This window comes from Calonectris borealis, chromosome 2 (assembly GCF_964195595.1).
Source record: "Calonectris borealis chromosome 2, bCalBor7.hap1.2, whole genome shotgun sequence".
Taxonomy (NCBI): Eukaryota; Metazoa; Chordata; class Aves; order Procellariiformes; family Procellariidae; genus Calonectris; species Calonectris borealis.
This window is the reverse complement of record NC_134313.1, coordinates 40,881,249-40,908,950: the sequence shown is the minus strand read 5'-3', so window position 1 is coordinate 40,908,950 and position 27,702 is coordinate 40,881,249. Positions and strand designations below refer to the sequence as shown.

The 27,702-nt window shown below is 40.6% G+C and overlaps 1 protein-coding gene across 8 annotated transcripts in view; it reads right to left on the bottom strand.

The window, feature by feature from the left end:
* Positions 1–1,338: 1,338 nt before the first annotated feature.
* GGH (gamma-glutamyl hydrolase) overlaps positions 1,339–27,702 on the bottom strand; it is a 28,712-nt gene continuing 2,348 nt past the window's right edge. For 3 of the 8 annotated variants that reach the window (XM_075141772.1, XM_075141773.1, XM_075141777.1), the window contains 7 exons: positions 24,649–24,733; positions 21,226–21,364; positions 20,256–20,362; positions 20,061–20,151; positions 18,534–18,671; positions 12,472–12,620; positions 1,339–10,676 (listed from right to left, as the gene is read on the bottom strand). In XM_075141772.1, coding sequence (XP_074997873.1) covers positions 10,590–10,676; positions 12,472–12,620; positions 18,534–18,671; positions 20,061–20,151; positions 20,256–20,362; positions 21,226–21,364; positions 24,649–24,733 — 796 coding nt within the window. In that variant the 3' untranslated portion in view covers positions 1,339–10,589. Of the gene's footprint in view, positions 10,677–12,471; positions 12,621–13,268; positions 15,313–17,251; positions 17,343–18,533; positions 18,672–20,060; positions 20,152–20,255; positions 20,363–21,225; positions 21,365–24,648; positions 24,734–27,702 lie in introns of those variants that run through there. The other 5 variants (XM_075141774.1, XM_075141776.1, XR_012672341.1 and 2 more) reach the window with 4 other exon arrangements.

The window sequence follows — 27,702 nt, the reverse complement described above, 5'->3', positions numbered from 1 at the left end:
CTCAGTCCCACCCAGAGTAGGCTGGAGGAATGTAAAACAAATGTACTTACAAATCCTATGGTTTAATTTCCTTATCTTTCAATGAAGCATACTCAGCTTCAGACAGTTCAGAGTACGGTTAGCTCCTGAGCATCTGAGGAAATCCAGATAAAGCAAAAACATATTTAAAGCAAAAACATTTATTAATTAGGCACACACATGGCATCTTGAGAAGTGGAAATGAGGTATCAAAAAATTAGGTCTTTGGGGTTTTTTCTATGATCTGGTTAACTCACAAACCAGATAACCCATCCAGGACACATGAGAAATGACTATGCATAGTTTAAAACTCCTCTTCTAAAAAGTACTACAGTTTTTCCATCATGACAGAGGACAGAGTAACTTTATTTGGTTTATCTCTCAGCAAGAGACTTGTAGGTTAACTTTGTAAAAGTGAATGTGAAAGTCAGGCACCATTTGCATTTTGAATATTCAGATTCTTATTAATGTAGCTGTTTGAAAAAAAGGGTTTTGCCCTGGTTTTGATGCAATTTAATTCAGAGATAATAAAATACTTTTGTTTTGTATGTTGTCGTGGTTTAACCTCAGCCAGCAACTGAGCACCACACAGCCGCTCGCTCACTCCCCCTGCCCAGTGGGATGGAGGAGAGAATCAGAAGACTAAAAGTGAGAACACTCATGGGTTGAGATAAGAACAGTTTAATAATTGAAATAAAATAAAATAGAAATAATAAGAATAATAATAGAATATACAAAGCAAGTGATGCACAATGCAATTGCTCACCACCCGCCGATCGATGCCCAGCCAGTCCTGAAGCAGCAGTCCCCCGGCCAGCTTTCCACTAGTTTATATACTGAGCATGACGTCATATGGTATGGAATATCCCTTTGGCCAGTTTGAGTCAGCTGTCCTGGCTGTGCCCCCTCCCAGCTTCTTGTGCATCTCCAGCCTTCTCAGTTTCTCATGCTGAGAGAGAAACTGAAAAGTCCTTGACTAGCGTAAGGACTACTTAGCAACAACTAAAACATCAGTGTGTTATCAACATTATTCTCATACTAAAACCAAAACACAGCACTATACCAGCTCCTAGGAAGAAAATGAACTCTATCCCAGCCGAAACCAGGACATATGTCTAGAAAGGCTATGGATGGGTTCTCTCTCCCTTATCCAGGGAATGCACTTGTTGGAGCAGTAATCTGCAGTACAAAATTACTGATGCATTTAGGAATTGTCCTTATTTCTTTGACTTGCCAGAAAGTTCATATTCCCAAAGGATGACCTACCATGAATATAAATTAAAATGCCAGCCTCATCAGAAAAAATACTAGCTATTTTCTGTTCAGAAGCAATTGTTTATTACAGCAAAACAAAACACATTTATTGGTAACTATGCCAATTTTTAAATCTACAGAATGCAGAAATAGCTAATCACCCTGAAACCTCTTTCTGGATCTTGCTTAAACAAGGGCATCATGTGTGGAGCAAATGCAACATTGGAGTCAGAGCCTTTGGGGAGTAAAAAAAGCTGTAAATTGTGCATTCTTCCCGTACTTCCAGTTTCTAGGGTTAATTTGGCCAGTCGTGAATAATGCATTACAAGACCAGCTACCTTTTGAGATTCATTCTGTTCATCCAGTGTAACTATTATGACTCTCAGTCTGCTCTGTGTGACATATGATTTTGCATAACATCAGTCAGTATGTTGGAAGTGGGGGCTCCTTATAGAGCTTCTGCTTCCAAATTACATATAGATGACTTCCTGGAGCTGGCTGGAATATACACTCCAAAAGCTATCTTCTGAAAACACTCATGTCCTCTATAATGACATTTAAAATGACTGATGAAAACCTGCTTGGGCCAACACATTAGTAATTAATAGTATGTAGATATGTCTTTGTCCCCCTGGAGAAGAATGAAGACGCGGCTTCCTCAGTAGATGTGGCTACTTACTTTACTTTAACACAGCCATTACTCTGAGGTCCAAGCCTTACCGGAAAAAGGAGAAGAAAATGCAGCCCTTTTCCCTTTGTGCTAGAAAATCGCAAGGTATTCTGCTAGCTGTATCTGCCACAGAAACTTTAAGGAAACAGAAGACATTCTGGGATTTCTCTGAAGAAGCAACACTGCCTGCTAGTGAGACCTCAACCTAATGGCCCAAATTGTATTGTGGTGTGACATGGAGTCTCATCATGGACTGTAATATTTAATCTCTTGGTACCACACTCCTTTGTGAAATGAGAAGAGTAATAGCTATGTAGCACTTGCCCACAGAAACAAGATTTTACTCAGATTTGACTTATTTTATTTAGTGGAGCTGCTGACTACAAAGTAGGACATTTGTATGGCAGCCATACTAGTAGTTCCCAGGTCACCTTCTAAGATTCAATTTCCATTGAATCCAGATGGGAATTATCAGGTAGTTGCAAAGACAAAGGACCAAGGTACCGACCTCCTTCTCCCTTCCCCTCCATCCCCCCAAGTCTAGTCTGACGAGGGGGAGCCCGGCGTCTGCCCACAGATGTGGTTGGTAAAGATTAGGGCATAGCAGCTGCTCAGGCTGTGTATCGCTTAGTACACTGATGTAGGACGAGGCCTCAAGCACCAACCCTTGACTACCATTGTTGTGGTATTGTCACTAACCCCTTGGCACAGTTTTGAGTAAAGCCAGCTCAAAGTCCCAGCAAGGCTGGCCCAGACTGGGAGAAAGCATGGGCCAGGGACTGTCCCCAGTAGTCAGTATGGGTGGGCATACCCTGCTTTGGGTTTTAGCAGCGTGTGAATGAGCTGCACTGGGCACCTTGAACAAAAAGTTAGAGCACGGGCTCTAGCTCTCTTTATTTTCTGTACTGACGTAACCACAGTGATGGCTCTCCCCAACTTGTTGAATATGCTGTATATCACATACGTACATATAGGGTTGGGCATGGCTGTGGTACCATCAACCACGTTGCAAAGCTTCAGTGCCTGAAGCACACACCATCCTCGACACCAGATTCCAGGGCAGGGGCAGGAGGCTCACAACCTCCCCAGGGCTCCTCTTACTTCAGCCTGGATGGACAGGACGCAGGGAGAAGATCTCTGTATGGGGTGGGATTGAATTTTGGCTACACTTGAGCTCAGAGTGGGTGGAAAGCTCAGGCTGTAAAGTCTCCCTTGCCTTCTCTTGAGCACTGTATTTTCTTCACCTTATGAACATGGACATTGGGGGCATAAAATGAGGTGTGAGGTGAGGCATGAAGAAAGCTCTGAACATGGGTATATTTGCAAAGAAAAGGAATAGGGAAAGCAATGCCAAAACCATCCTCTGAATCATGCCATGTAACTGAAGAGTTACAAAAGCTCTCTCTCTATTAAGGACAAAAAGGAAGGAATGATATGGCATGTAACACAAATCATGGAAAACAGTGCAAAAGATGAGGATTTTGAAAGGTGCATCAAAGAAGAAAACATAAGAAAGGGAATATTCCATATTCAGAGAGAAGAAATAATTTAGAAAAATATGCCAGTCAGAGAGATTAAGCCCATGGGCTGTGTGAGGAGCAAACACAAGAGAAGAGAAAGAGCTATGCAGGACACCAACAGAGAGGGTGGGATTCTTGTATTACATTTAAGTTTCTGATGGCTTTTTCCAAGGTGTGCCATGGGGGTGTGCAGTTTGTTGGTGAAGTTGCCCACTTTCATAAAAAAGAAGGAAGTATTTGTCCTTTTTTAAGTATGAGAATTATATATAAAGGATTGTGCCACTTTCTTCACACATAGCTTTAATGGGTGTCCTTTACAGACAAATTAAAGCACTGAAGTTATTAGCAGCTATACATGAATGCATATTGCTGTAGGGCACGGGGTTTTCTTTTTCAGTTTCATCTGGATAAACTAATTAAGCATAGCTGAGTTGAGGAACTAAAAATAACATGTTGTCATTTACAGGATTGGGTATTATCTATGTCTCTTGTTCCCTCAGGGGAAGAGTGAGAGACGTTTTTAAAAAAATACAAACCACAAAACCCTCCATGGAGTAGGTTAAGAGACTCAAGCCAAAATGTATTATCCTTCATTGCAGTTAAAAGTCTACTGAACACTTAAAGCAGTTTAAAAACATAGTCAGGAAATCTGACGGAGTTCCCAGACTTTGCTTTCACTTCAGTACTCAGTCAAAAAGTAACTGAGCAATAGTACTCGGTGTACCTGCTGCTGCTACCACCACATGAGATCCTATTGCCCTCACCAAAACTCAGTGCTACGTTGGTTTGCTGCTGTTATTTTTGCAAAATCAAACAAAACCCAGAAAAGTTTATTAAATGGTTTGCTAAAGCAAACAAAAAAACATTGCTGAAAAACACACTGTATTAAAAAGGTGTACTATAAAAATATAATACAAAGGCTGATGTAGTGCAACAGAATTTAAATGATAGGGATCCTTTATGTACGGCTACTGCATGGCCATTGCTCCTGGATGCGTCCGTTCTCCCATCCAGAAATTACACCTGTTTGTCATCATTTGGGATCATCATCTGAGGACTTGGGATATTTCCCAGTTTTCTAGTAATCTCATAATCTTTTGGGGGGATTGCCTTGTAGCAAGTGTTAGCTTTGATCTAACAACCCTGGATTTGTTCAGTATGAATACTCAGTGCAGTAAATCTTAAATCCGGTGCCCCTAGGGCACATGCACCTTGGACATGGCATGTTTAACGTTATATAGCATGCGCTTATTTGGGCGACCCTGCACACAGCTATAGGCAGTTCTCTATCTTTGCAGCTAGCCCCAGTGACAATAATAAAGGTCATTACCAATGACCACAGCAAGAGCTCAGTTAGTGCCCACTGAAGTGACAGGCAGCCTATCCCTTCAGCACACTCGGTGAACTCCAGTCACTGCTTCCGCTCGATTAAATCTCTGTCCAGTCTGGGAAGAGACCATCATAAACTGGAGTGCTTCTTTGCACATACGCCAAGTGCTCTGCGTTTGCAGTCCTCTTGGTTTAATATCTGCATTCTGTACATTAAGTGGATAAGTTGTGACCATAACGATTTGCCATTTTATCCTCTTCTTCCTTTCATGCTTTGCTGCATAGGAGACTAAAGGGTCATCAGGAGCAGAGAGACATAAATAAAATAAAATAAAATAAAATAAAATAAAATAAAATAAAATAAAATAAAATAAAATAAAATAAAATAAAATAAAATACAATACACTGAGCTTACTTTCTCGTGCTGACTTCTCTTACTTTGCAGTGAGGTTGTGATACTGCATGCAGTGCATATACTGCACTGTGCAGCCAAACACTGGAATTCAAAGTGGAGAGGCTGCTGTGTGACCAGTAACATACACAGCTTGCTGACTTCACTGTGCTCTTCTGCTGCGTCTCTGCAAGGAATGAGGAGGAGGGAGGATTGTACAAACACAGATGGCAAAAGGGAAAAGTATGAGGAAAACAGGAGTGCATAAAATATACCTGGATCCAGCAAGACACTTGCATAGTCCTCACAGCCATTCTTTTGCATCTTGTGTAACTGCTCGTCCACCTCTTCAGGTGTGTCTAGCTCACTCTGCTCCACATCTCTGCATCGAGTCCTGGCTACTCCTGCAATGTGAATGGGAAGTGCTGGTGCAGGTAGAGAGAAGCCCAAGACATATAGGGATTGACCTGAAAATTGGTTGCAAGCTTCACAAATGAGAAGTTGCATGCTTCAATCTCACCTTTTTCCTGAGAGAGATTAAACCTTTGCTGTCTGGCATTAACAACTTCCCCTCCATGCAGCTAAGTGGGTTGACTGACGGAGGGGGGGGAAGCCGAGCAGTGCCACATGCGCAGGTAGAGGGTCAGCTACCACCTTTCCCCAGAGAAAGACATTTCTACAGTGTGATGGGGCCTGGTACAGTGAAATAGTGCCTCACTCATCAGAGTGGTACCCACCACCACTTTTTCCCTCAGGGGGCTTGAAGAGGCCCACAGAATTGGTGCGAGATGACGGGCTCCCTGCAGCAGAGGGTTAGGGACTAGTCCCCTCATGCGTGGCCCTCTCCTGGCATTTTGCTGGTGGAAGCAGATTATCAGCACTGACGGTCAAATGGTAGCTACCCACTGAACACTGCCATTTCACCCCTGTCAAGATCCATAAGGCTGAGAAGAAATCATCTCTAAGGAGTTACATCTTCCAGACGCTGCAGCTGGCAGGCAAGCAGATGACTGAAAGCCACTGGTATTTGTTCAAATCAAGAAAAACAAGAGTCAACCGGAAAGTCCAACGCCTGAAGTAACTCACAGTGTTAACCGACTACAACTGCCACGTCTTGCTTCAGCTTGCATCCAGGACCTAAGGGCTCGTTTCTTTTATGGCACTGATGTATTCCTTCTCATTTCCATATGTTTGCTGTATTACAGCAGCTGTCCCAGCAAATCCCAGCACGCTTGTTACTGTACAAACGTATAACAGCTTCCAGCAGACAGAAGGCACAGTAGGTAGGAAGGCAAACGGAAGCAGAGAAAGGAGAGGCAGCTCACCACCAGCTGTGTGGCAGGTCTGGATGAAGCCGACCCGGGCTGGGCATCCTCCCACATCGCCTTGCAACCCTGCTTCTGCCCAGGAAGGGCTGCGGGCTCTCCTTGCCCTTGCAGGAGGGAAAAGGGCAGCATTAAGCTTGTGATGGAAGGTGTGAAGCAGGGCATCAAGGTGGCCAGCTGGATGCTCACCCAGGCGAGTCCCTCCTTGGTCTGCCTGATGTCCATGTCAGCCAACACGGCTTCCTCTTCCACCTGAAACACCCCGCACGCTGTCATGCTCTCCTGCTTACCCTGGCACTGTTAGACCATGACGTTCACCATACTGCGATTTAGGCTCCAGGCTACCCTATAGCCCACCGGCCGAGCAAGGGCCCCATCTCCAGGTGGAGATTTCTGCAACGCACTGAGGAAATAACGACGTTAAGTGGCCCAAACGTGTTGAGAAGGACCCAGCCTGGCTGCTGTCACTCTGCTGGTGTTATTTATCACACCAAAGCAGTCTGCAGCTTAGCTGTAATAATCAAAATAAAGCAGTTGCAGACAAAATAGCAAAGAAGATTGGGCCATAATCAGGAATGTCTAGAAAGCATCAGCTTTTTCTACTGGAAATTTTCATGAGCAAATTTCCATAGTCAATGGCATCAAATGAAAATGCTTTGCAGATGCATAATATAGGAAGGCTCAGTGAATCTGAGAACAGCAGATGGCTTATATACATCCGAGGAGTTTTTTAATATTAAACAAATAAATGAAGATTGGAGAGGAGTGTCAGTCACGCATCTTGTTGGATGTTTAATCAGGCAGATGAGACATCCCAAATTTTAATTGCCTCTATTTTTTAGTGCTCCAGTCTAATTTCAAATCGCATAAATGAAGCTCTTTAATTTTTCTTGTCTGGTTTGAAGTCTTGGTATCTAGATTACAATTTATCAATAAGTTCCACCGGACACAGAGAGCAAGACAACTACCAAAAACCCTGCTACTCATTAAAGTATGAGATCATGTTTCTTTTTAATTACTTCTCATATAATTAATCATCCATCTGTCTGGATTATATTCTTCAATATTATAGTCATGAGTTAAAAAACATGCAATGAATTCATGGCAAGCTTAGCAGGAGATAAGGTGTGCTAAAGGAATAAAAATGATGTGTGGTAGTGATTTAGAGGCTGCAGCAAAGTCCCTAAGAAAAATGTCAGTTTACCCCTTCATTTACCATATGGGGTCATCTGTCTTGTAACTAAGCACTGAGCAGGACAATCAAGCTCTGTTCTAAAGACAGCTTTTTTTTTTTTTTACGGGACTTTTTTCCTTCCACAGTAAACACTAGCCCTAACGGCACTGTATAAACATGCTCCCACTCCTCAACCTGGGGACAATTGATCCCAGGAGAGATCTGCTTCGTGTCAACTACCACTTCGTATCAACCAAATAGGCTGATGTCTAAGAATTCAAAATATACACCGGCTTTGTTAGCAATGCCACTGCATGGATGAGCATTTAACTCCAGTGAGCGCACAGGAGGTTTATCGTGGTCACCGCCATCCTCCTTGGACCACGCAGCCGCAGGGCAGCAGCGAGGAGGCACGGCCACTCCTGGGAGGGATACCCACAGAGCAGAGGATGGGGCTGACGTCATCTCTGCAAGCCTGGCACTTTGCTTCTTTACAGATCAGGGGGATATCAACAGCAAACTGAAAAGGTGAGCAGAAGAGGAAGCACTGCTACCCTACCAAGGTCCCAAGCAGCAGAAGAGAAAAAAAATCCTATTTATTCGGACAATAAGATATAATTTCTAAATAGAAATCATTTCATTGTGCTACATAGGTATTAATTTTATCTCTTATGAAGAATGAAGGAAGACAGAACATTATTTGGCACCTTATGACCTTTCTGGATATCACTTTAAGACCATTTTGAACAGCACGAACACATGGCATGTTTTGTGCCTGTCTGAGCTCACTGGTGTGGTAGTGTAGTACGAGCCTTGGGCTTGCTCTACTTTTAGGAAACCGAAACTCTCCTAAATTAAGTGTGAGTGAGACATGACAGATTAAGTGTGATTCGTGACCCTGATTTGTCAAATCTCATCTGCCACATGACTTGTATTCTTCCCCCATGCAGTTCTGTGGCCTGACTGCCACAGACAGTCAAGCCATGGAAGGAAGCATCGCTGGGTTTAGCACCAAAGCCCTGGTGTGACCGTTGCCATCTACGCTGAGCCTTTGCAGGAACGGTTGCCAAAAGGGTAGTTTATTATAAAATAGCCTGGACTCTGCTATCAAAATGCTTAAGTAAACGAGGAATTTGGGGAAACAGAAGATGCCCAGCAAGCCCTGCTGTTCAAACAGATGTTATTGTCTGGGTTGGTATTCCCCACGCTGATGTGATGCGGTTCAGCTTCTCTTAAAATAAAATTTATGTATAAAGATACATTTTCATCTGTCCCATAACTTTACCCTACTCGCAGCACTAAGGTGTGGCTAAAAGCCACAGTATATCCACAGCGCAAGTTTCACTTCTCTTTCGGTTAAAACAGTTGGAAATTAGTCCGGATTCATTCATTTCATGTGTCTCAGATCCCCTGGGTGTGGAAAATAAAGAGGAAACCGCTGACTGATTCTGAGCAGCTTTCTTAGGGAAGCTGTGCAAATGCAACTAAGGGAGGGCAAGAGCATTGATATAGTTAAGAATAAAGTACTGACTGCCCAATCAGGCTAGGACGGTTTGAGCTGCAGCTTCTGATGCCACAGGCTGCTGCCTCTGCTGCTTCCTTTTCGCATCTCCCCCCAGTCCGGTGCAGCAGGCTGGGCTCCAGCCAGCACGTCCACTGGTGCTTCAGGGCCAGGGGCTGGGCTTCTCTAACTGGGAGTAATTTGGGAAGACTATGGCGGCTGTTGCTGGAAGAAGTAGTGACTGCACGCTGGAAGTTATGGTACAGTAACTAAGCTCTCTGAGGAGCTGCAAAGTAGCACGAGCAGCAAGAACCAAAGTGGGAAAACTACAGGAATGCGTTCAAACTCATTCTCAGGAGGGATGAGGAACCTGAAGTAAAGCTTAAGAGCCTAGGGATGAAGGGTGAAGCAGCTTCTGTTTCTAGTAAGAGGAAAATGTTGTTTTCAGTTTAGTAGCATAAAGAACAAACAAAACTGTTGTAGGTATAACAGAGACAAAAGGTTTACTGGAACTTTTGGCTGAAAGGGTGGACTGAGATGCTTCTTGCAAACATTAATGAGAAATAAACAGTACAAACTCCCCAAATTAAGGCAAAGCAGGTAATAAGGTTCTTCAGGTTTCTCTCTTTTCCTCTGGAAGTACAAGACATGGTTAGATCTGCTTTGGGAGGCTGCAAGTGGCCTCCATCAAACTCCATCAGTGGTACAATGGTATAAATGCTAGCAATTAATTTGGAAGCCTAGAAGGATTGCAAGGACTAACTCTATCCAGGGTGAGAATGGGTCTGGCCAAAACCTTTGGAGTGCTTCCATTCTGCCAGGGGTTCTTTGGAAAAATCTCAGAAATTGCCTGTAAACTATTCATTGTACTTTGTGTCTCCTCTGTAACACTAATACTAACATTGTTATTAATAAAATGTAATAATAGTATTAAAAATTAGTAATTAATATAATAATTGAGTAATTAGTCACAATAATATAAGTATCATTGTCTTTTGAAAAAGCAGGCCCTTAGGAGTTAACCTAGTGTGAGAGCTGCTGAGTGAATCCCAGTGAAGTACAGGTATGTGAAGTTTAAACTTCCTGCTCTGAAGTTGAATTCAGAAGGTGATTACAACCTGTTTATATTGGTGCCTCAAGATCATCACAGGGAGAAACTAATTTCCTCATGTGCTCCTAGCTAGAAGATTGCTATTTTAGGCTTTCTGTTTTTGCTGATCTACACTTCAGGAAAATAGTAAGAAACTACACACATACAAAATCTGCTCTCAGACTTGTATAACTGCAAAAACAGATTGAAATACCTTCCAGACCAGATTATCAAAGGAAGCTTGGGAGGTCCATGGTCCCAGGCTAACAGCACTCAACCCAAATGCTTTGATGATTGGAAGCAACAATCTCTAGAATTTACTCCCTTCTGCCTTTTGTTTTGTTTGCTTTTTGCTTTTCATTTACAGAAAGCTTGGTTGCGAGGGAGGTTTGCTCACTACATTTCTGAGAATCATAAAGAAGAGAATTTGAGGTTTTTTGCTTAAGTTTGGAGTAAATGCCTTGTTCGAGTGCTCTTTCAAATAGTGATGGCTATTTTTAGATGGTCTGGACTGTTTTTGGTTATATAAGAACTCACAAAGAAAGCTGGCTCTTAAAACATACTGCTTACATTATGAAACAGATATAAACATTATGAGGAAGTGATGAAAGCTGGAATAGTATCCTGATCAACAGGTGGCCCTGGGCAGGATATTCCTCACTATTTGCCCTATAAATAAGCACTGGATTAGGAAAAAGGCCTGCCCTGGGGAAAGACACAAGGCTAACAAGGGAAGGTAATCAGTCATCTCACAGTATATGTCAATCTGTCTTCCATGTAAGTACTCAAACCAAAATAATTTGAACAGGCATTTAGAAACCTTAATGGGACTTGAACGCTAGCCAACTCCCATAGGTTTTCTGACACCACCACCAGATACATACAAGTGAACTCCACAGAAGAAAAAAAAACAACCCCAGATAAAATAAAATAAAAAATTACGTTACTTACTGTGATAAAAGTGAAATCTTCCTGTGTATACCCTCCCACCTCAAACCCAAACATCCTTGCGTATGCATTGGCATGCAGTTTTCAGCTGCCTGATCACGCATACAGCTATTTCTCTCCCCTCAGGACTCCTGTCTTATAAGGGCAATGCAGAGATAACACACAACGGGGAAACTATTCATTATTGTTCTTCCTGGTTGTTCAAACTGTCCCCAAACTTCCCTCACTGTTCCAAGAAAAGAACCACCACGTCCCTAATAGGCCACTAATTTCTATGGAAATCTGCCCAGAAATACATACAGTCTACCTTTCAATATCTTTTTGCTGAGTGGCATCCATAGCAATGAATAAGGTGGTACTGATGATGAAGTGAAAAAGGTTGAAAAATAGCCTAAAAATAAGCTAGTCAGCATTGAAGTGGGAATCAGGTCATGGTCTGCTTGGACACTAATCTCTGCTTTGGATTCACTACCTTGCTAGGGAATTTTGCATAGCTAGTCAGCCCCGAAGTGGTGGGGTTGTTTTGGGTTTTTTTCCCTTCACAAAGCAGCTTATGGGTTAGGCTCTTCCTCTTACTCTTTAACTCTGTATTTAGAGCACTTACTCAGGATGTTTCTTCCTTGTAGTTTCTTCCTTACCTGAAGGAATTCAAACTGGTCTTTCCTACCTCCCAGGCAAAGGTTTTCTCACCTCAGCTCAGGTTCCCAGTTCTTCCCATCTAAGCTGTCCTGTTTTGCATGAGCTAGTTTCATATTTATAGAGAAAGGAACCAAGACAGATTCTGTAGCTACAGGGGATGAACAACCACTTGAAAATAGGGATGTCGTTCCAGTCCCCTCCAGCTAATGCTCAAAATGTTATAAATATTCACCAGAATCAAGATTTAATCCCAGCTGAATTAATTCTATGCTCATGTACTCTGTTTCTCTCCTGCAATCCTGCCAATCTGGCCAGTTATGCAAATAAGATTCCAGTCTTATTCTGTCTCCTCCCTTCTTCTGCCCCCATATCCCAAACACCCTGGTACGTAAGGAAATACCACAGTACAATAAATATCCCACTCAACATGTCAGTTTAAACTTTTGAGACACCACCACACCCGATTATGAAATCGCACAAAATACTGGTTCTTGTAGGCCATCTAGTGGTAAAAGCAGAAGAGTACCATTGTACCAACAGTACCAGAGAAAACCATTTCAAACTTTTTCTTCTGAAAGATCACTTAATATAATTTGCAAGACACAGGGTTACCTTGCTGAACAATGGATGTTTTCCCCACACAGCAGCAAGTAAGGTGATTAGGCTCACAAGCCATACTCTGAATAAGCTGAGAGTATGGCCACAGGCTCCTTTTCTTCTGTCTCCAGCATTAATCTTAAAAACGATGTTAGAAGTTCTGCCTGAGCAATGACAAAACATTTTGTAAATCACTTAGAGCAGAGAGAAGATCTACTGAAACTTCTTTAGAACACATTTTTAAACTCTCTATTGGGTGAGTGCTAGGCAGCTTGGGGTTCCTATAGTTTGCTTCTGACTGGAAGAGAACTTGATGGAAGATTTCAGGTATTATAAGGAACAGACAGAAGTTCTCATTTCACTGATCATTGCAGACAGCAGTTGCTTCGCTTACAGCTCTCAGAGCCCTGAGAGGACACACCGGTTCTGCAACCCCTTCCCACCTTCGTAGGGGTTTGGCTGCCCATACGCAAGCAAGCTCTGATACTCTGCACCTGGGATGAGCCTGCTGTCAAAAGGCAGCATGAGAAAGAGCTGTGGGCAGCTTCTGTCCCTTGGCTCAGCAGCCACATTTAAGTGCATTTAAGCTCAGGCCCTGGGCACGAGTCCCTGCCCAAGCTGTGCTGTAGGTACGTCTGTGCCGGGCCATGGATCTCACTTCTCTTGACCCTGACTTGCTGACAGGACCATACCAAGCGGACACAGGTTACAGTAGCCTCCTGATTTGTGACTGTCATCACAGATGGAAATAAAAAGACAATGACTGTTAATGCTTTATCCATGGTATCTAAAAGAGAACAAAAATACACATCTGCTTGAATAAAAGTTTATTTCATGTATCATAGAAAAATCATGGACACCATCAAACAAGGCTTTACAAGATAAAGGATATAAAGGAAAGACACATACAAATTCATATGCTCTCTCATCATAGAACACACAATATTCCTTATAGATACACATTTAGGAACTAATTAGTACCATTGCAGTTAGCAGACATTTCACTTGCAAGACTGATCCCTGTTTTTAAGGCTAAATCCTGAACTCCTTACTTAGGCAAATTCTTAAAGCTGTTCCAAAGAACTCAGCCTGAGCAAGACGACTGGACTTGGTTTGTAAGTATCTTACCTGCTACATTTATATGCAACTGTAGAGCGTAATCCTCTTTTTACACTTGGTTCTACTCAAGAGTCAGCTAATATAGTTCACCTATATTAAAAATGAATTCCATTTACTGAATTTGGCTGATCTGACAAATGTAGAAATAATCTGCAGTATCGCATGCTTAAGCTTGTAATTACCTGGTAGTGTCTTTCTAGTAGTCACAGTTAATGTTTCCTTATAGCTTTTTAACTAATGCATTTCACATTCTCTTATGCAGTTGTTTCGTGATAAAGAACAAGTTAGAGAATCTTTTACTTGAAAAACCTGAGAAACGTTAACAGCTTTATTCAGATATGGTACTTAAGAGTATAAGGTACCACAAAACAGACCTGAATTCTTCATAAACTCCAAATCCCTACTGATGTTAACAGAGTTTGGAAACTGTGCAATAGAGGAGAGTTATATTTGATTGTCTCATCTCAGTTCTTTTCTGGAAACCACACAAAACCACCGAACAAAATTTTCACTAAGTGTGCAGCAAAGCAAAGAAAAAAAAAGAAAAAAGGCATCACAGTGTATTGAATGCAACTACTATTTTACATTATGTCAACATTAATGGGTTTCTCATATACATTCATCTGCTGTTTGAATTCTAGCTGCATTAAACTATATAAGACAGAAAGAACTACTGTCTTTACTAAGTTACTGGCAAACTACCTCTTGACTCAAAGTGAGAATTCTATCCAGTAGCTACAGGAAAAGTCGACTATGTAAAGAAAAACTGAGGTTTACATTCTCTTAAACACAAAGAAACGACGTCTGCATCTCGTATCTGTCTGCTGACTCCAGTCATTCTCAGACAAATTCTTGGAGGATTTATAAAACTGAATTTGTTAAGAACAGAAAGTGGAATCAGCACTTAGCTATGCTCTCCAAATTTACTTCTTTTACCTGATATTTGCAATGCCTAATTTACACTGCATCCTCATATTTATGTAGACCTCACAAGGTATAAGCACTCCAAACAACGCTGAATGTACAAGAGAAACAGTTTCACAAATGGGATATAACGTGCTTTTTAGGCAAAAATGTCTCTTTGCTATCATGCCTCCTTATTATTTTGGTCAATTTTTCAAATGACAAAATAGTCCCTGTCAAGAACTTGGTTACATACACATATTTACGACAAACCCAAGAGTCTCATTTGTTAAATCATTTGAAAAGGATAGGATTTACTAAGTAATGTATCTAAGCCTCTAGTGCTATCATAGTCCACAACACTTTACAAAGATAACTCTCATATTTTAAAATATATGAATACAGTGTTTTTCCTTGTACCAACATGATTACTTCCAAGTTTATAAGCATAATCAAGACCTCTTCCCTGGAAGAAAAATGCATTTTTCTGTAGCTTGCCGTAAAGTGTGATGCAAGACAATTATTATGTTATTGAATGTAAATTTTTATATTAATGGTCCAACAGTGCAGAAGAAACACCGGATAAATCATTGTAAAGGAAGAGAACTGTTCTGGCTTTCTGTCACGTGTGGTGCACTATATCAGCTTAATTACGTAGTGCTGGCAAATAATTCCATTTATAAATAGCAACACCACACCTTTGACACAATACTCAATCAAAAAAATAGATTTGCTGAAATGAAGAAAATGTTCCTGTATAAATTGGAGTATAATTATAAATCAATTCTTTTGTTTCCTCATCTTCACTGGGGAAATGGTGCAGGCTCTTCCGGGCTGTAAAACATCATAAAAGTACAGATCACTTTACTGTTATCCTCCTGTATTGGGTTTGCGTGACAAAGTTTTGGTAGTGGTGGGGGGAGCTACAGGGGCGGCTTCTGTAAGAAGCTGCTAGAAGCTTCCCCTATGTCCCATAGAGCCAATGCCAACCAGCTCCAAGACGGACCCACTGCTGGCCAAGGCCGAGCCCATCAGCAACGGTGGCAGCGCCTCTGGTATGACATATTTAAGAAGGGGGAAAAAAACCTGCACAACCGTAGCAGAAGAGAGGGGTGAGAATATGTGAGAGAAACAGCCCTGCAGACACCAAGGTCGGTGAAGAAGGAGGGGGAGGAGGTGCTCCAGGCACCAGAGCAGAGATTCCCCTGCAGCCCATGGTGAAGACCATGGCGAGGCAGGCTGTCACCCTGCAGCCCGTGGAGGTCCACAGTGGAGCAGATATCCACCTGCAGCCCATGGAGGACCCCATGTCGGAGCAGATGGGTGCCCAAAGGAGGCTGTGACCCCATGGGAAGCCCGCACTGGAGCAGGCTCCTGGCAGGACCTGTGGCCCCGTGGAGAGAGGAGCCCATGCTGGAGCAGGTTTGCTGGCAGGACTTGTGACCTCACGGGGGACCCACGCTAGAGAAGTCTGTTCCTGAAGGACTGCACCCCATGAAGGGACCCAGGCTGGAGCAGTTCATGAGGAACTGTAGCCCGTGGGAAGGACTCATGTTTGAGAATTTTGTGGAGGACTGTCTCCCGTGGGAGGGACCCCAATGCTGGAGCAGAGGAAGAGTGTGAGGAGTCCTCCTCCTGAGGAGGAAGGAGTGGCAGAGACAACGTGTGATGAACTGACCGCAACCTGCATTCCCCGTCCCCCTGCGCCGCTGAGGGGGAGGAGGTAGAGAATTTGGGAATAAAGTTGAGCCCGGGAAGAAGGGAGGGGTGGGGGGAAGGTGTTTTAAGATTTGGTTTTATTTTTCATTATCCTACTCTGATTTGATTGCTAATTAAATTAAACTAATTTCCCCAAGTCGAGTCTGTTTTGCCCATGGCAATAATTGGTGAGTGACCTCTCTGTCCTTATCTCGACCCACGAGCCTTTCGTTATAATTTCTCTCCCCTGTCCAGTTGAGGAGGGGCGTGATAGAGCGGCTTTGGTGGGCACCTGGCATCCAGCCAGGGTCAACCCACCACATCTCCTTGGCAAAGTTATTCTGTGAAGCATAACAGCAAATGGAATTACAGTAACTTGTATATGAAGAACTGTGAAGATACATCTTCAGAAAGCTGGTTACATCACATTTTATTACTGGAGAGGGAGAAATTTAATTATTAGTTTAAGGTCAAGACTCCACAAAAATACTCATCCATGAGATACTGGCAGTATCTACCAGAGATACCAGTACTTGTAATACTGAAAGAAATGCATCAGAGTATCAACCTATGAAAAGTTGCAGTGTTAGCATGGACTGTGCTGGTGAGGACAATGAAAACCGAATCCTTGTCTGGTTTATCATGTTGGCAACTCTACACAAGTTAAAATTAACGACGGATGGATATGGAAATGATATTTGAGTAGAATGGTTTAGTTGTTAAGTGATCATAGATAAATATATTTTTGCCAGCTGAAAACAGTTTACATTTTTCACCCTGTGGTTTATTTTCAAAGTTAAGGAAGACATTCTGCCTTACATTAGCTAAAAATATCAATTACTCATTGCAATGTTATGATATGAAGTACTCGCTAGGAGCAGCTGTATACAGATTGGGGAGGTAATGAAGAATAACTCGTAACTTGGTATATGAGATGGGGGTAGACACATACAGCTGGCTGACACAAGTTTGTTCTACTAGAATTGAAGGTGAACAGATCCAAAAGCTAGTGACGCATCTGTGCGGCACTATGCACAAGCTCATTGCATGTGTATACATATACAAAAGAACTCACATGCACTGTGTCCCAACGGGACTTAGAAGCAGAGCTGGCACTTATTTTGCCACATTTACTTGGATAATGGCCTGAGCGAGCTTACTTCTGCCTGTAATACAGTGTGCAGACAGATATTAGAGAACGAGAACGTAGCAAACAAAACTAGAAAACATGCTGCATTCTAGTATTAGACTACAGAAGAAAAAACAGACTCATACTATACTTTCTCCTATTTTCCCCTTTATTTTTGTCTTAGTCTCCCATAAGTACACCCTATCAAAATTCTTAAAATACAGGAAGCTTATGGATACTGACAAGGAATTTTACATGATTTTGCTACCTTTTCGCAAAGGGGAGTACGACTACATTATGCAAAAAAGAGCCTTGAACTTGTACGAAGCACAACTTTTATTTCTACACTCTCACTGACCAGGTCAGCACAAGTTGCATTTCTTTAAATCACTGTCTGCTTTCTCTGATTAGGTGACTCTCTTGATTAAACATCAAATCTAGAGACCAAACTCAATTAGGTTATTGATTATGTTCTTCATAGTCCAAATCGATCAGGTAAGACAATTTCATAGTCAATTTAAAATATGAAAATGATATTTCAGCAGAATGGGTTAGTAAGTATAAATAAAGGAATAAACTAAGTTTGATCCCTTCAGGTATTCCTGTATTTATATCCTGCTTATTTAGAGCAAATAGACCAGAAGTGTCATAAATTATCAAAATTTTACACATTATTTATTTCCAGCTTCGTAGGGTATAAACAAACAAATTAGAAGCTCTGTAAAATTCAAAAACTTCTTGTGCTGTCGATAGTATATAACTGTTGGGCACCACATTGCATCCCTTCGATACATCTGTAAACTGCCCAAGCAGTATTTATAATCTTGCGGCATATGTTTTGCAAGCAAAACTGAGAATACATTGAATGACTGTAACTCAGTTTGGAACTGAAGAAACCTCTGGAATTATGAATGGCGTATTTTTGTTATTTCATTGTCTTTGTGTTTACCTGTGAAATGATAGAAAGTCATAGCACAAACAATGCTTTTGAGCCAGTCTGCTGAAAAGTTTGTGGAATGCCTGGCCTTTTGATGTCACTTGTACTAAGCCATTCTATTTCTAGTATCCCTTGGTTTTTTATAAGCCTATAAAGATTGCAGAGTAATCTTCTCAGAAAGCAGTAAGAGGTACTGCACTTTGACAGCTGAAAAGGAGGTCTGTCGTCTTCAAAGATTTTCACTAATGCTTCACTCTAAAAAATGACATTTATAGATAATAAACTTTTTACCTTCATTAATGAAGAAGTCAGCTATATAATATGCTGCTCTTACAGCTGACGGGGAATGTGGAATGCCCGGTGAATTCTTCCACTCAAAAGGATTTTTCTCTGGATGCCACTGGACGCCATAAATTGGATATTTGTATGCTGCAACAAACATGTAAGCAAGGTCTATGCCTTAAGAATTATGCGCTTAGCCTTACTGCAGAAAAAACTCAAAGGATAAGCTACAAAAATACCTCACTTATCAACAGTTTCACAAAAGCTTAAACAGCAAGTTGAAACTTAAAGTCACAGTAGAAGTGAAGGAAAAAAAATGGATACTGTAAAAAAAGGGTCTCATTCCATGCAAGAAGATTTTTGTACATCACTGTTTTGATTATTCATTTCAGAATTTATATATATATATACTAAAAAATATATATACTATATATATACTATATATATACACACACTATATATATATACACACTATATATATATATATACTTTATATACTAAAAAAAAATATATATATATATATGTACTAAAAAAAAATATTACAAGTGTATCAGTCTCAAAACTTCCTATCTACTGCCAGCATCACTCAACATAAAATATTCACAGCCACATGGGATATCCCTGGCAGTTCCATGGGACAGATCCAAGTCTTAGGATCTCCTTGAAGGCCCAGTCAATCCAGGGGCAGCTCTCATCTGCTCTGTGCCAGGCCTGGTACACACAGGGGGAGGCCAGTCCTTAACTCTCTTACAGAGAATAGCAGCACAGCAGCTGACGACTGCTCTGTGATAAACTGCTTGCAGGCATGGGAGATGTCTGTCATTAGCCTAATAAGGTTTTCTGATCAAACTGCTATTCTTCTCTTCTGGAGGACGGCCAGTATGCCATACAGAAGAATCCCATGGGCCGGCAGCTGGGCCTTACTGTAGAGCTGCTCGTAGCATACTGATCAAGATAAACCAATCCCTAAAGAGCTAACTTGTTTCTTGAGCTGAGCAAGCCTGGTGCAACACATACGCAACACAAGATAAGTAATGCAAACGGCTTCTGGAGGAGGGCAATTACCAGTATTGCTGCTGAATTAACAAAGGATGTTGCTGTTACCTCAGTACCCTGAATCGTTCTTTCCGTAGAGCAAACAGACACAGAGCATCACAGGAATGCAAGCATAAGCAGACAGACAGAAAGCAAGGTGCAACAGAGGCACATTGCACTGCGGAGGGATTAAGCTATTACAGGACGAGTGCTGTACACTTCACATCACAGCATTCGAATATTCCAGTGCTAAAGTGTAACAGCATATCTGGAGGGGGAACAGCGGGTGAGAGAAGTAATTAGGCTCACGGATATGTACTCAAAAAATAAAATATCCCTGCAAACAGATTATGTTCCTCACAGCCAGAGCACTGACAGGGCTGATGCTCACCCTGCTATTCTAACAGCAAGCTTGCAGTACAAATTAACATCAATGCCACAACACGTCTAAAGAACTAGTTTGTTACAGTCACAGTTTATAAAGGAAATTCATTTCCCTACCTTCCATGGTAGATATAAACTCCACTTCATCATCAGTGTTAGTGGTCAGAACATTATAGAAATTACGAAGCTTTTCATTCCTTGTGAAATTCTGTGATAAGGAGGGGGGAAAAAAAAGATGTGTTATTTGCTCATTTATTTCTAGTTTTAACAGAGCAAATGCGTTTGTGTTCCGGAAATAAAATGATCAAATACCTCCATGGAGAGGCTCCACTTATGAAAGTTTGAAGTCAACGGCTCAGTAGCAAATGCATGTAATACATCATCAGGAAAATTCTTGAATAATCTACTGTCTTTTGCAGCTATTACAAAGAAAAACGAAAAAAGGATATTGTCCATTACCCAAGCTGCTAACAGATGGACTAATACTGAACAGGAGACAAATTTAATCAAATACTGCATTAAAGTAAACTTTTTTCTGTAGTATAGCTTTATGATTTTAGAATACGCTGCAAGGAAAATCAGTGAAATAACTACAACAGGTTTCCAATACGCTGTTACCACTGTCCTCCAGTCTTGATCCAGAGAGAACCCAACTTTGCTACCTAATTTCTCACTACAATAAGCATCATTCTTTGCCACTCATTTCAGTGACATTTCTATTCACAATGAGCACAAATGACAGAATTTGTGAATGGTCCTACATGGTCCGTAGACGGATTACTCGCAAATTAAAGGACAAAATATCAAGAGAGGCCACATTTTACCAGTATTGATGAGTAGCACAGCTCTATCTTAAGGGATCTCTCTGATTTCAATACTGTATAAGTGGGACAGCAATGCTAATTTCATCATTAGGAAAGATGCAATTTGAAAAATTTAAAATCATCTGCTCTCCAAGTTTGATAGGTTTTGGACCCATGAATTTTGTTCAACTCTGTAACAAAAAGGGACCTAAACCCACATTATTTTTGTAGGTCCAAATTATCAAATGACTCAAGGAGCTACAACTGTGGTTTTTGCTGACTACTGTTGGTTTCAAATGGCTTGTGCTCACATCTCTGCTTTAGAAGTGATAGAGTTGCAGTCATGGCAACTTAATAAGAAAGAATTTAACAAGATAATAATCAGAAACCTCCCAAACATTCACCCCTGCATATTTATCACAAACAAAACACAACACCTCTCAGCAAAACTCAGACATGAGACGTAACAGATTTTTCACCTGAGGTAAAGTTCAGAGGGAGTGCAAAACCATCTGTCTTGGTATTAACAAGTAAAACCTCACCACTTGTGAGATACGTAAGCTCTTCGTGTCCAAGACATGTTCCCCATACTGGGAAATAATCTCCTTTATCGTTAGCCTTCAAAATAAAAAGCAACAACGTAAGGAAAAAGTACTGAAAATTTACAGAAAGAAGACTGAAGAGAATTTGCTACTGTTTTCACTTTCTCTTGTGTAGGTGAGAAGCAAAACTACTACAGTAGTACAAATTGCTATCAGTGGAATTGTAACAGTTCAATTACAATTGAAATAAACACAGACTCCCTTAGTTTTTCTCCTAAAATATGAAGGCTAGGGGATACACACATGCCCGTTGAAGCAGTAAACTGAGCCTAATGTTGATATTAATTTGACTGTTCTGTTCTACAAATAAGTATTTTTGAGAGCAGCCTAAACAGAAACCACAAAATGGCAACATTTCTATAAAAAAGGCAATCATAAGAAGGGACACAAACCAATCTGTCACCATTTTGAGGGAAAGCCTATTCATTACAATTCATACTTTTATATGAAGTGCGTTATGACCACATAGCAAGGGCCCTATGCAATGTCCGTATGCCTGTGCCCACCCATCTGTATTAAGAAAACATAAATCCTGTCACCAGCATGGCTACAGTCTTAAGTGACATACTTATACGCTTGTTTAACTAGCAGGTTTGGACCTGTATTCCAGAAAGATAAAATTTGAGTTTAAGCAACATAAAAAAGTGACAATCATTTTCAAAAGAATAAAAATTGGCAGGTAAGTGCAAAAACAAGAGAAGAACGCAAAGGGAGAAAAGGAAAGCAAAAAGAGAACACAACTAGCTTCCTGTCACTTAACTAAGCACAGTGCATACACACAGTGGAAATCTGCATTTTTGTATGGTTTAATCCTGATAGCACATGTTAGAGACTGGGATGTTTCAGAACTCCTGTTTTTGTGAAATCTGAGTAGTATTTCTTAACTTGTTTCTGAACATTTTTAAGTTATACATACCGCACTACACACCCACCCCCGAAGAGCTGCTGCTCAAAAGCCATTTTTGAGAAAGATGAAATTACAGGCTTAGAATAAAAATGTTACCCTACTGCATTACTGATAGTATGGTAATAAAAGCCCATATAACTACTACCTCTCAGAGCAAAACATGGAAGATTTACAGAAAGAAGACTAATAGTACTGCAGAGTCTTCATGACCCAGAGTCATGCATAGCTAGACACAGGACTTGCAACTCCACTCTCTTTCATGTAAGTGAGGAATAAAACCACTACAGGCAGAAAATAGACTACAGTTTAAGAACAATTACAACTGAACTGTAAACATTTTGTGCCCCCCCCGCCCCCTTTTTTAAATAAACATTAGCCTGGAGGCTAAGCATATATTAAACAACACCCAAGACATCACATTTTAAAAACTAATTTAAAAGCTGGAAAACAGCATTTCATTTAGGTTTTTGCCTAGCTAGTAAAATTCTATTGACTTGGATGGGGATTAACATTTCACATCTCTATTCATATTAAAGCAGAATCAGACCAAGTAATTTCTCATTGTGAACATCTGAAAATGAAAAGGAGCCCCTCATATATTTTAAAAAAACCATAAAATTCAGTCAATTCTGTACCTGCTAATATACTCTTGACTATTGTAGCTTACCTTAGTAAAACTACCAATATTTTATAGCCCTAATTAAGTCTCAAAAGTTGAAAATCAAAACACACAATCATCACAAATAGCACAGAAAAAAACTCTGACTTGTTAGTAAGGGTTACCTATGATGAACTGAAAATTATTTTCTGCCTTTCACTCACCTGAAGTACACATACCATCTAATAAACCTGCCTCTTTGATCATAAAATTATGACACATGCAATTCAGTTAATCATTGCGAAATGTCAACAGAATTTCGTAATAGTACTGCAAACCACAAGAAACCCTTATCCCAATTCTGAATACCAAGACACCGGCTGCACTTCATACCGTGAGCAGTTTCAAAGAGACAAATGAGATTAATTCCCTCACATAAAAGTGAGATAGTCTTTGCAAGATTCAGGTTTAAGGCGACAGACTAACAATCACCACGAATAAAGATAGACAGAAGAATAACAACATTGGTATCATGGGGATTGAAGAGTAGGAAACTTAATTACTAAGTTGCAGCAGCTGACTGGTCCTGTGAATGCCACTGCGCTTTCCTTGCCTGCTGTTGAAAGCCCAGCAGCAAGGGTAGAAGAGGAATTCCTCACTGCCAATAAATGCTTCCACCATGGTAACAATTTAAGCACTACTCATAACTGCCTCTAGAATTGGGCAAAGTTTTCCAAAGTATGACTTCTGTGACAACGTTAATCAATGTTAGCTGAAAATAAAATAAAGCTAGTAAAGAGGAAAAAAGGAAGAAAATTTACATTTTTTAAATCAATTTGAATACAAAAGATTCTTAACAAATCATAGGGATTGTATATAAAGCTCAGTGAATCTCCATGCCTTTCCACAATGCAAATTTTACTTCAAAATGTGTTGATTACTATCTGAAAAAACCCACCTCTTATGCTCTAAGAGAATTAAATCTTCAGTAAGGATTTAGAGCCTTCCTGATGTTCTTTGAAAGAAACAGCCTTCCCCGAAATTCAATCTTTTCTTAATAAAGCTAACCATCATATAAATATTAAAAAGTAATTAATATAACCTTTCAAGTGTTCTTCCCACTTTTTTTCGTGTTATAAATTAAGCTAGCGTTTACTTCAAAAATCTGCTATATTTACAATTACCAATGAAAAGAAATAGGTAAAATGGTGTAACGTGCTAATGTAGATTCCTCATCTGCACCTTCAAAGATACATTTAAATCTACTTATAGATATGTGAGAATAAAGGTGTTTCACTAGCTATAACACATATGCAAAGGGAGGCCTTAATGTTATATTATTGTAAATTGGTTTATTTGAGAGCATCTCTAGAACTCCTTCCAAGTCTAAACTTTAGTCATAAGACTTCTACAAATGATTACGTTTATGTATATCTTTGTTCAACATTTAATGTCAATGGATATCCTGTGCTTTTGGAAGGCATTATTGTTACTTTATTGCGAGTTCCACACAGCCATAAAGCCCCAGGTACAATGAATAACTGATACTGTTCTCACCTGAAAAACTTGGGAGTTTAAGACCATGACACAACATATAACAGGAGAGGGTGTCAGAAGTCTGAATCTTAAGCTATTAAATGATTTTTTATGCAGAAGACAGCAATGAGCTACTTATTATGGGGCTTACAGTTAACACGCTGGATGCCAATGGAAAACTATGAAAATATGAGCCTCCCTGTCATTTTGATCTCTGAACAGTGACAATAACAAGAACAGACTGTTCCTTAGTAATTACCTCTAACGCCTTGCGGTAAAATATCTTAGCAACCCTGGAATATTCTGAAGTCTTAAGATCCACACCACCTCCTGGAAAAAGTACCCTGAAAGGCAACATCCAAGAATCTGATTAGCAACGGTGATCAAACTAAAACCTGGACAATCTATACAGAGAAAGGTCTGATAGTGATTTTAAGGGTAGGATTCAGGTCTAGGTTAAGACACCTACATTTCAGACCTCTGTAGATAGGCATCTAAGCTTCCATTATGGACAGCAGGGATCTAGTCAGAAAAGTCAATGGAGACTCAAATAGGTTTTCTAGAGCACACACCTAACTGGTTGGTAGGTTGAACAGCCCTGTAGGCTCCACTGGCTGTACTGACTAGCACTCAATTAATTATGTGAGTTTAGACAGCTAGCACACATGCAGACAGCTAAGTTTAGATGTCTTTGACTGAACCATATCCTAAATCTTAGTGTTCTTCTACTGAAGAATGGTTATTATCACAAAGCAGTGACCGAGCCTTGTGCAATGTAAGGAAGAGGAGAGTAAACAGAAAATACACAAAACATACAAATTTCAGCTGGTACACAAAAGGGTTGCCTGCCATGACTCCGTCAAATTCTGTCCTCTTAGCTGGCTCTCCCTACCGCTTTAAAATCCTGACTCCGATCTTAATTCATCCTGTTCAATTTCAGTAAAGAAGAATTGTGGCCCTGGCAGAGGGACCTTCTTCAGGCAGACAACACAGATCAAAAAGTTTCCATTAAAAGGGAAAAAAAAGTACGTTTGGCCATAACCTTTGATCACACAGGATCTAATATAGATGAAGAAGACAAAGCAATCTCAGAGACAATTTCAAAGAAAGGGTGCACCATCATTTTCCACCACAAAAAATTACCAGCAATGGCAATTCTCTGCGTGGCTCCCCAAACACAAATACCACAAAAGATGATGACTCAATATAGTCTAGCAGAGATTTCACATATACACACAATGAACATGGAAAGTAATCAAGTACCATCAGAGACAGTAACATGAAATAAAGGAAGTCTCTTCTGGCTGTAACTGGAACAGTACCCGCAGAACCGACAGAACTGAAAACATGAGCGCTCCCTGACCTACTGCAGCAGAACCTCAGTTAGATTTATTCAAGCCACATCCATCAGTTGCTGATTTTTTACCAAAATGGCTGAAAGATTTCCTCTACATTTCTGTGCTCTGGAAATGGCAACCTGTATCAGTGAGATACTAACACACAGCTAGAAACAACCAACATCTCAAATGATCCAAAGCATTTGCAAAGTGAGTGTGCGTTTAAACCCTTGTGACCAGGTTTATTTTACAGTGATTGATGCACAGGATCATGCAAAAGCCACCAAGTATTTGGTGGAAAAGTAGAGCAGTATTCACAAAAATATAAATTAGATTACTCTCCATGCCAATATAGAAAATGAATACAGCTGAAGGTATTTTCAAAACAGGCCAGATTCTAGATTTCTGCAGAGATTATTTAGACAAGTAAGGCAACCCTTACCTGGAAGTGGTGGAAAATTCACTTCACCTGTTCCTTTTGTTCAAACCAAAAACTGGCCAATAGTAATTAGGAAAAACAATTGTCATTTCTGCTAATGCAAAAAGGAAGTAACCCATTAAGTAGCAATGATAATGGCTTGAGATTGTCATAAGCAGATTGAAATGCAACTACCTGTATTCCAGTATCTCTAACTGGTTAAAGCTGATGACTTTCACTGTGAATTTCAAAGGCTATCTCAGCAGTACATTGCTATATTTATAAAATTTACTATAGTAGAGACAGAATTTTATGTAAATAACTTCCAACTGCAAAGAACCTGGAGCTAAGGTCTTACAACAAGAAAGATCAATGTATCTCCTTCTTATTCTAAGTTTCCACAGAATGGAAAGTCCTTCCCTCCAGAGATCTTACTTGTTATTTACACACAGCTATGCTGTGGAAGCCATTAGCTGACAGTGGAGGGCAACAAGAGGAAATACAGACCATCCTTACTCATCTATATAGCACAAACCCAATTGCCAGTCATTGCAAAGACAGAAGGATAAGGGAACTGGATCTTCTTGCCTAACACCCTCTTCTGCATCGAGGTGGGTGGTGAGGTAGAAAGAATGGGAGACTCCACTGGTGAAAGTCCTTCTGGCAACCAAAGAGAGGCTGGCAGCCATGAGAAAGGGATGAAATGATTCATTTTGTCTCCAACATGAGGAGCCACAGGGGAGAAAGTGTCACTGTCTTATATTTGCTTATACCGCAAGACTGTAAAGACCCATGTCTTAGTGTACAGGGCATGCTGTGGAGCATAAGAGGACAATGCTCTCCTCAGACACCCACAGGTCTAAATCTGCAAGTTCTATACATGTTGATTAACATTCTAGTATATGCATAAGCTTAACAGAAATATTCATGGTTTAAGATGCTCATCTCATGACTACAAGTAGTCCAATCACATGCCATGGGCTCACATACAATCAAGCCTTTGAAGTGCAGCATCAGCTGATCTAACTCTTCCAAAGTGCACTTTTAGCACAAGGCAAACACAAAAGATTTTGACTTTGCCTAGTCCACAATTAAAATGTGTTCAATTAGATCACATTATACCACATTTAAAATGTAGGAAGAACACATGGGTGAACAGTTGCCATAGGTCAGCTGAAAAGTTAGAATGTTTGTCTAACAAAGACCTAAGCCACAGAATCACGACAGGCAAGACGGGCCATTCAAGCAGCAAGAGAGAAAGCACCCATAGAGAAAAGGGTAGAAGAGACTGGAAATCAAAAACTTTTATGATAGAGGAGATATGGAGAGGACTGGAAGAGGGAAGAAAGGGTAGGAACAGGCATGAAACACCCAGCAAGTACTATTAAATATCAAAATTAAGGTGATCACTGAAACAAGGAAGAGGAAAAAATTAGCAAAGAGGAAGTGGGCTATTTCACTTGTAAAATTGTTAACCACTATAATGCCACTTCTGCCTGCCTGCAGACAAGCACAGGAGAATGCCAAGATGAGCCTTGGCACTGTTGCAGATTATCTG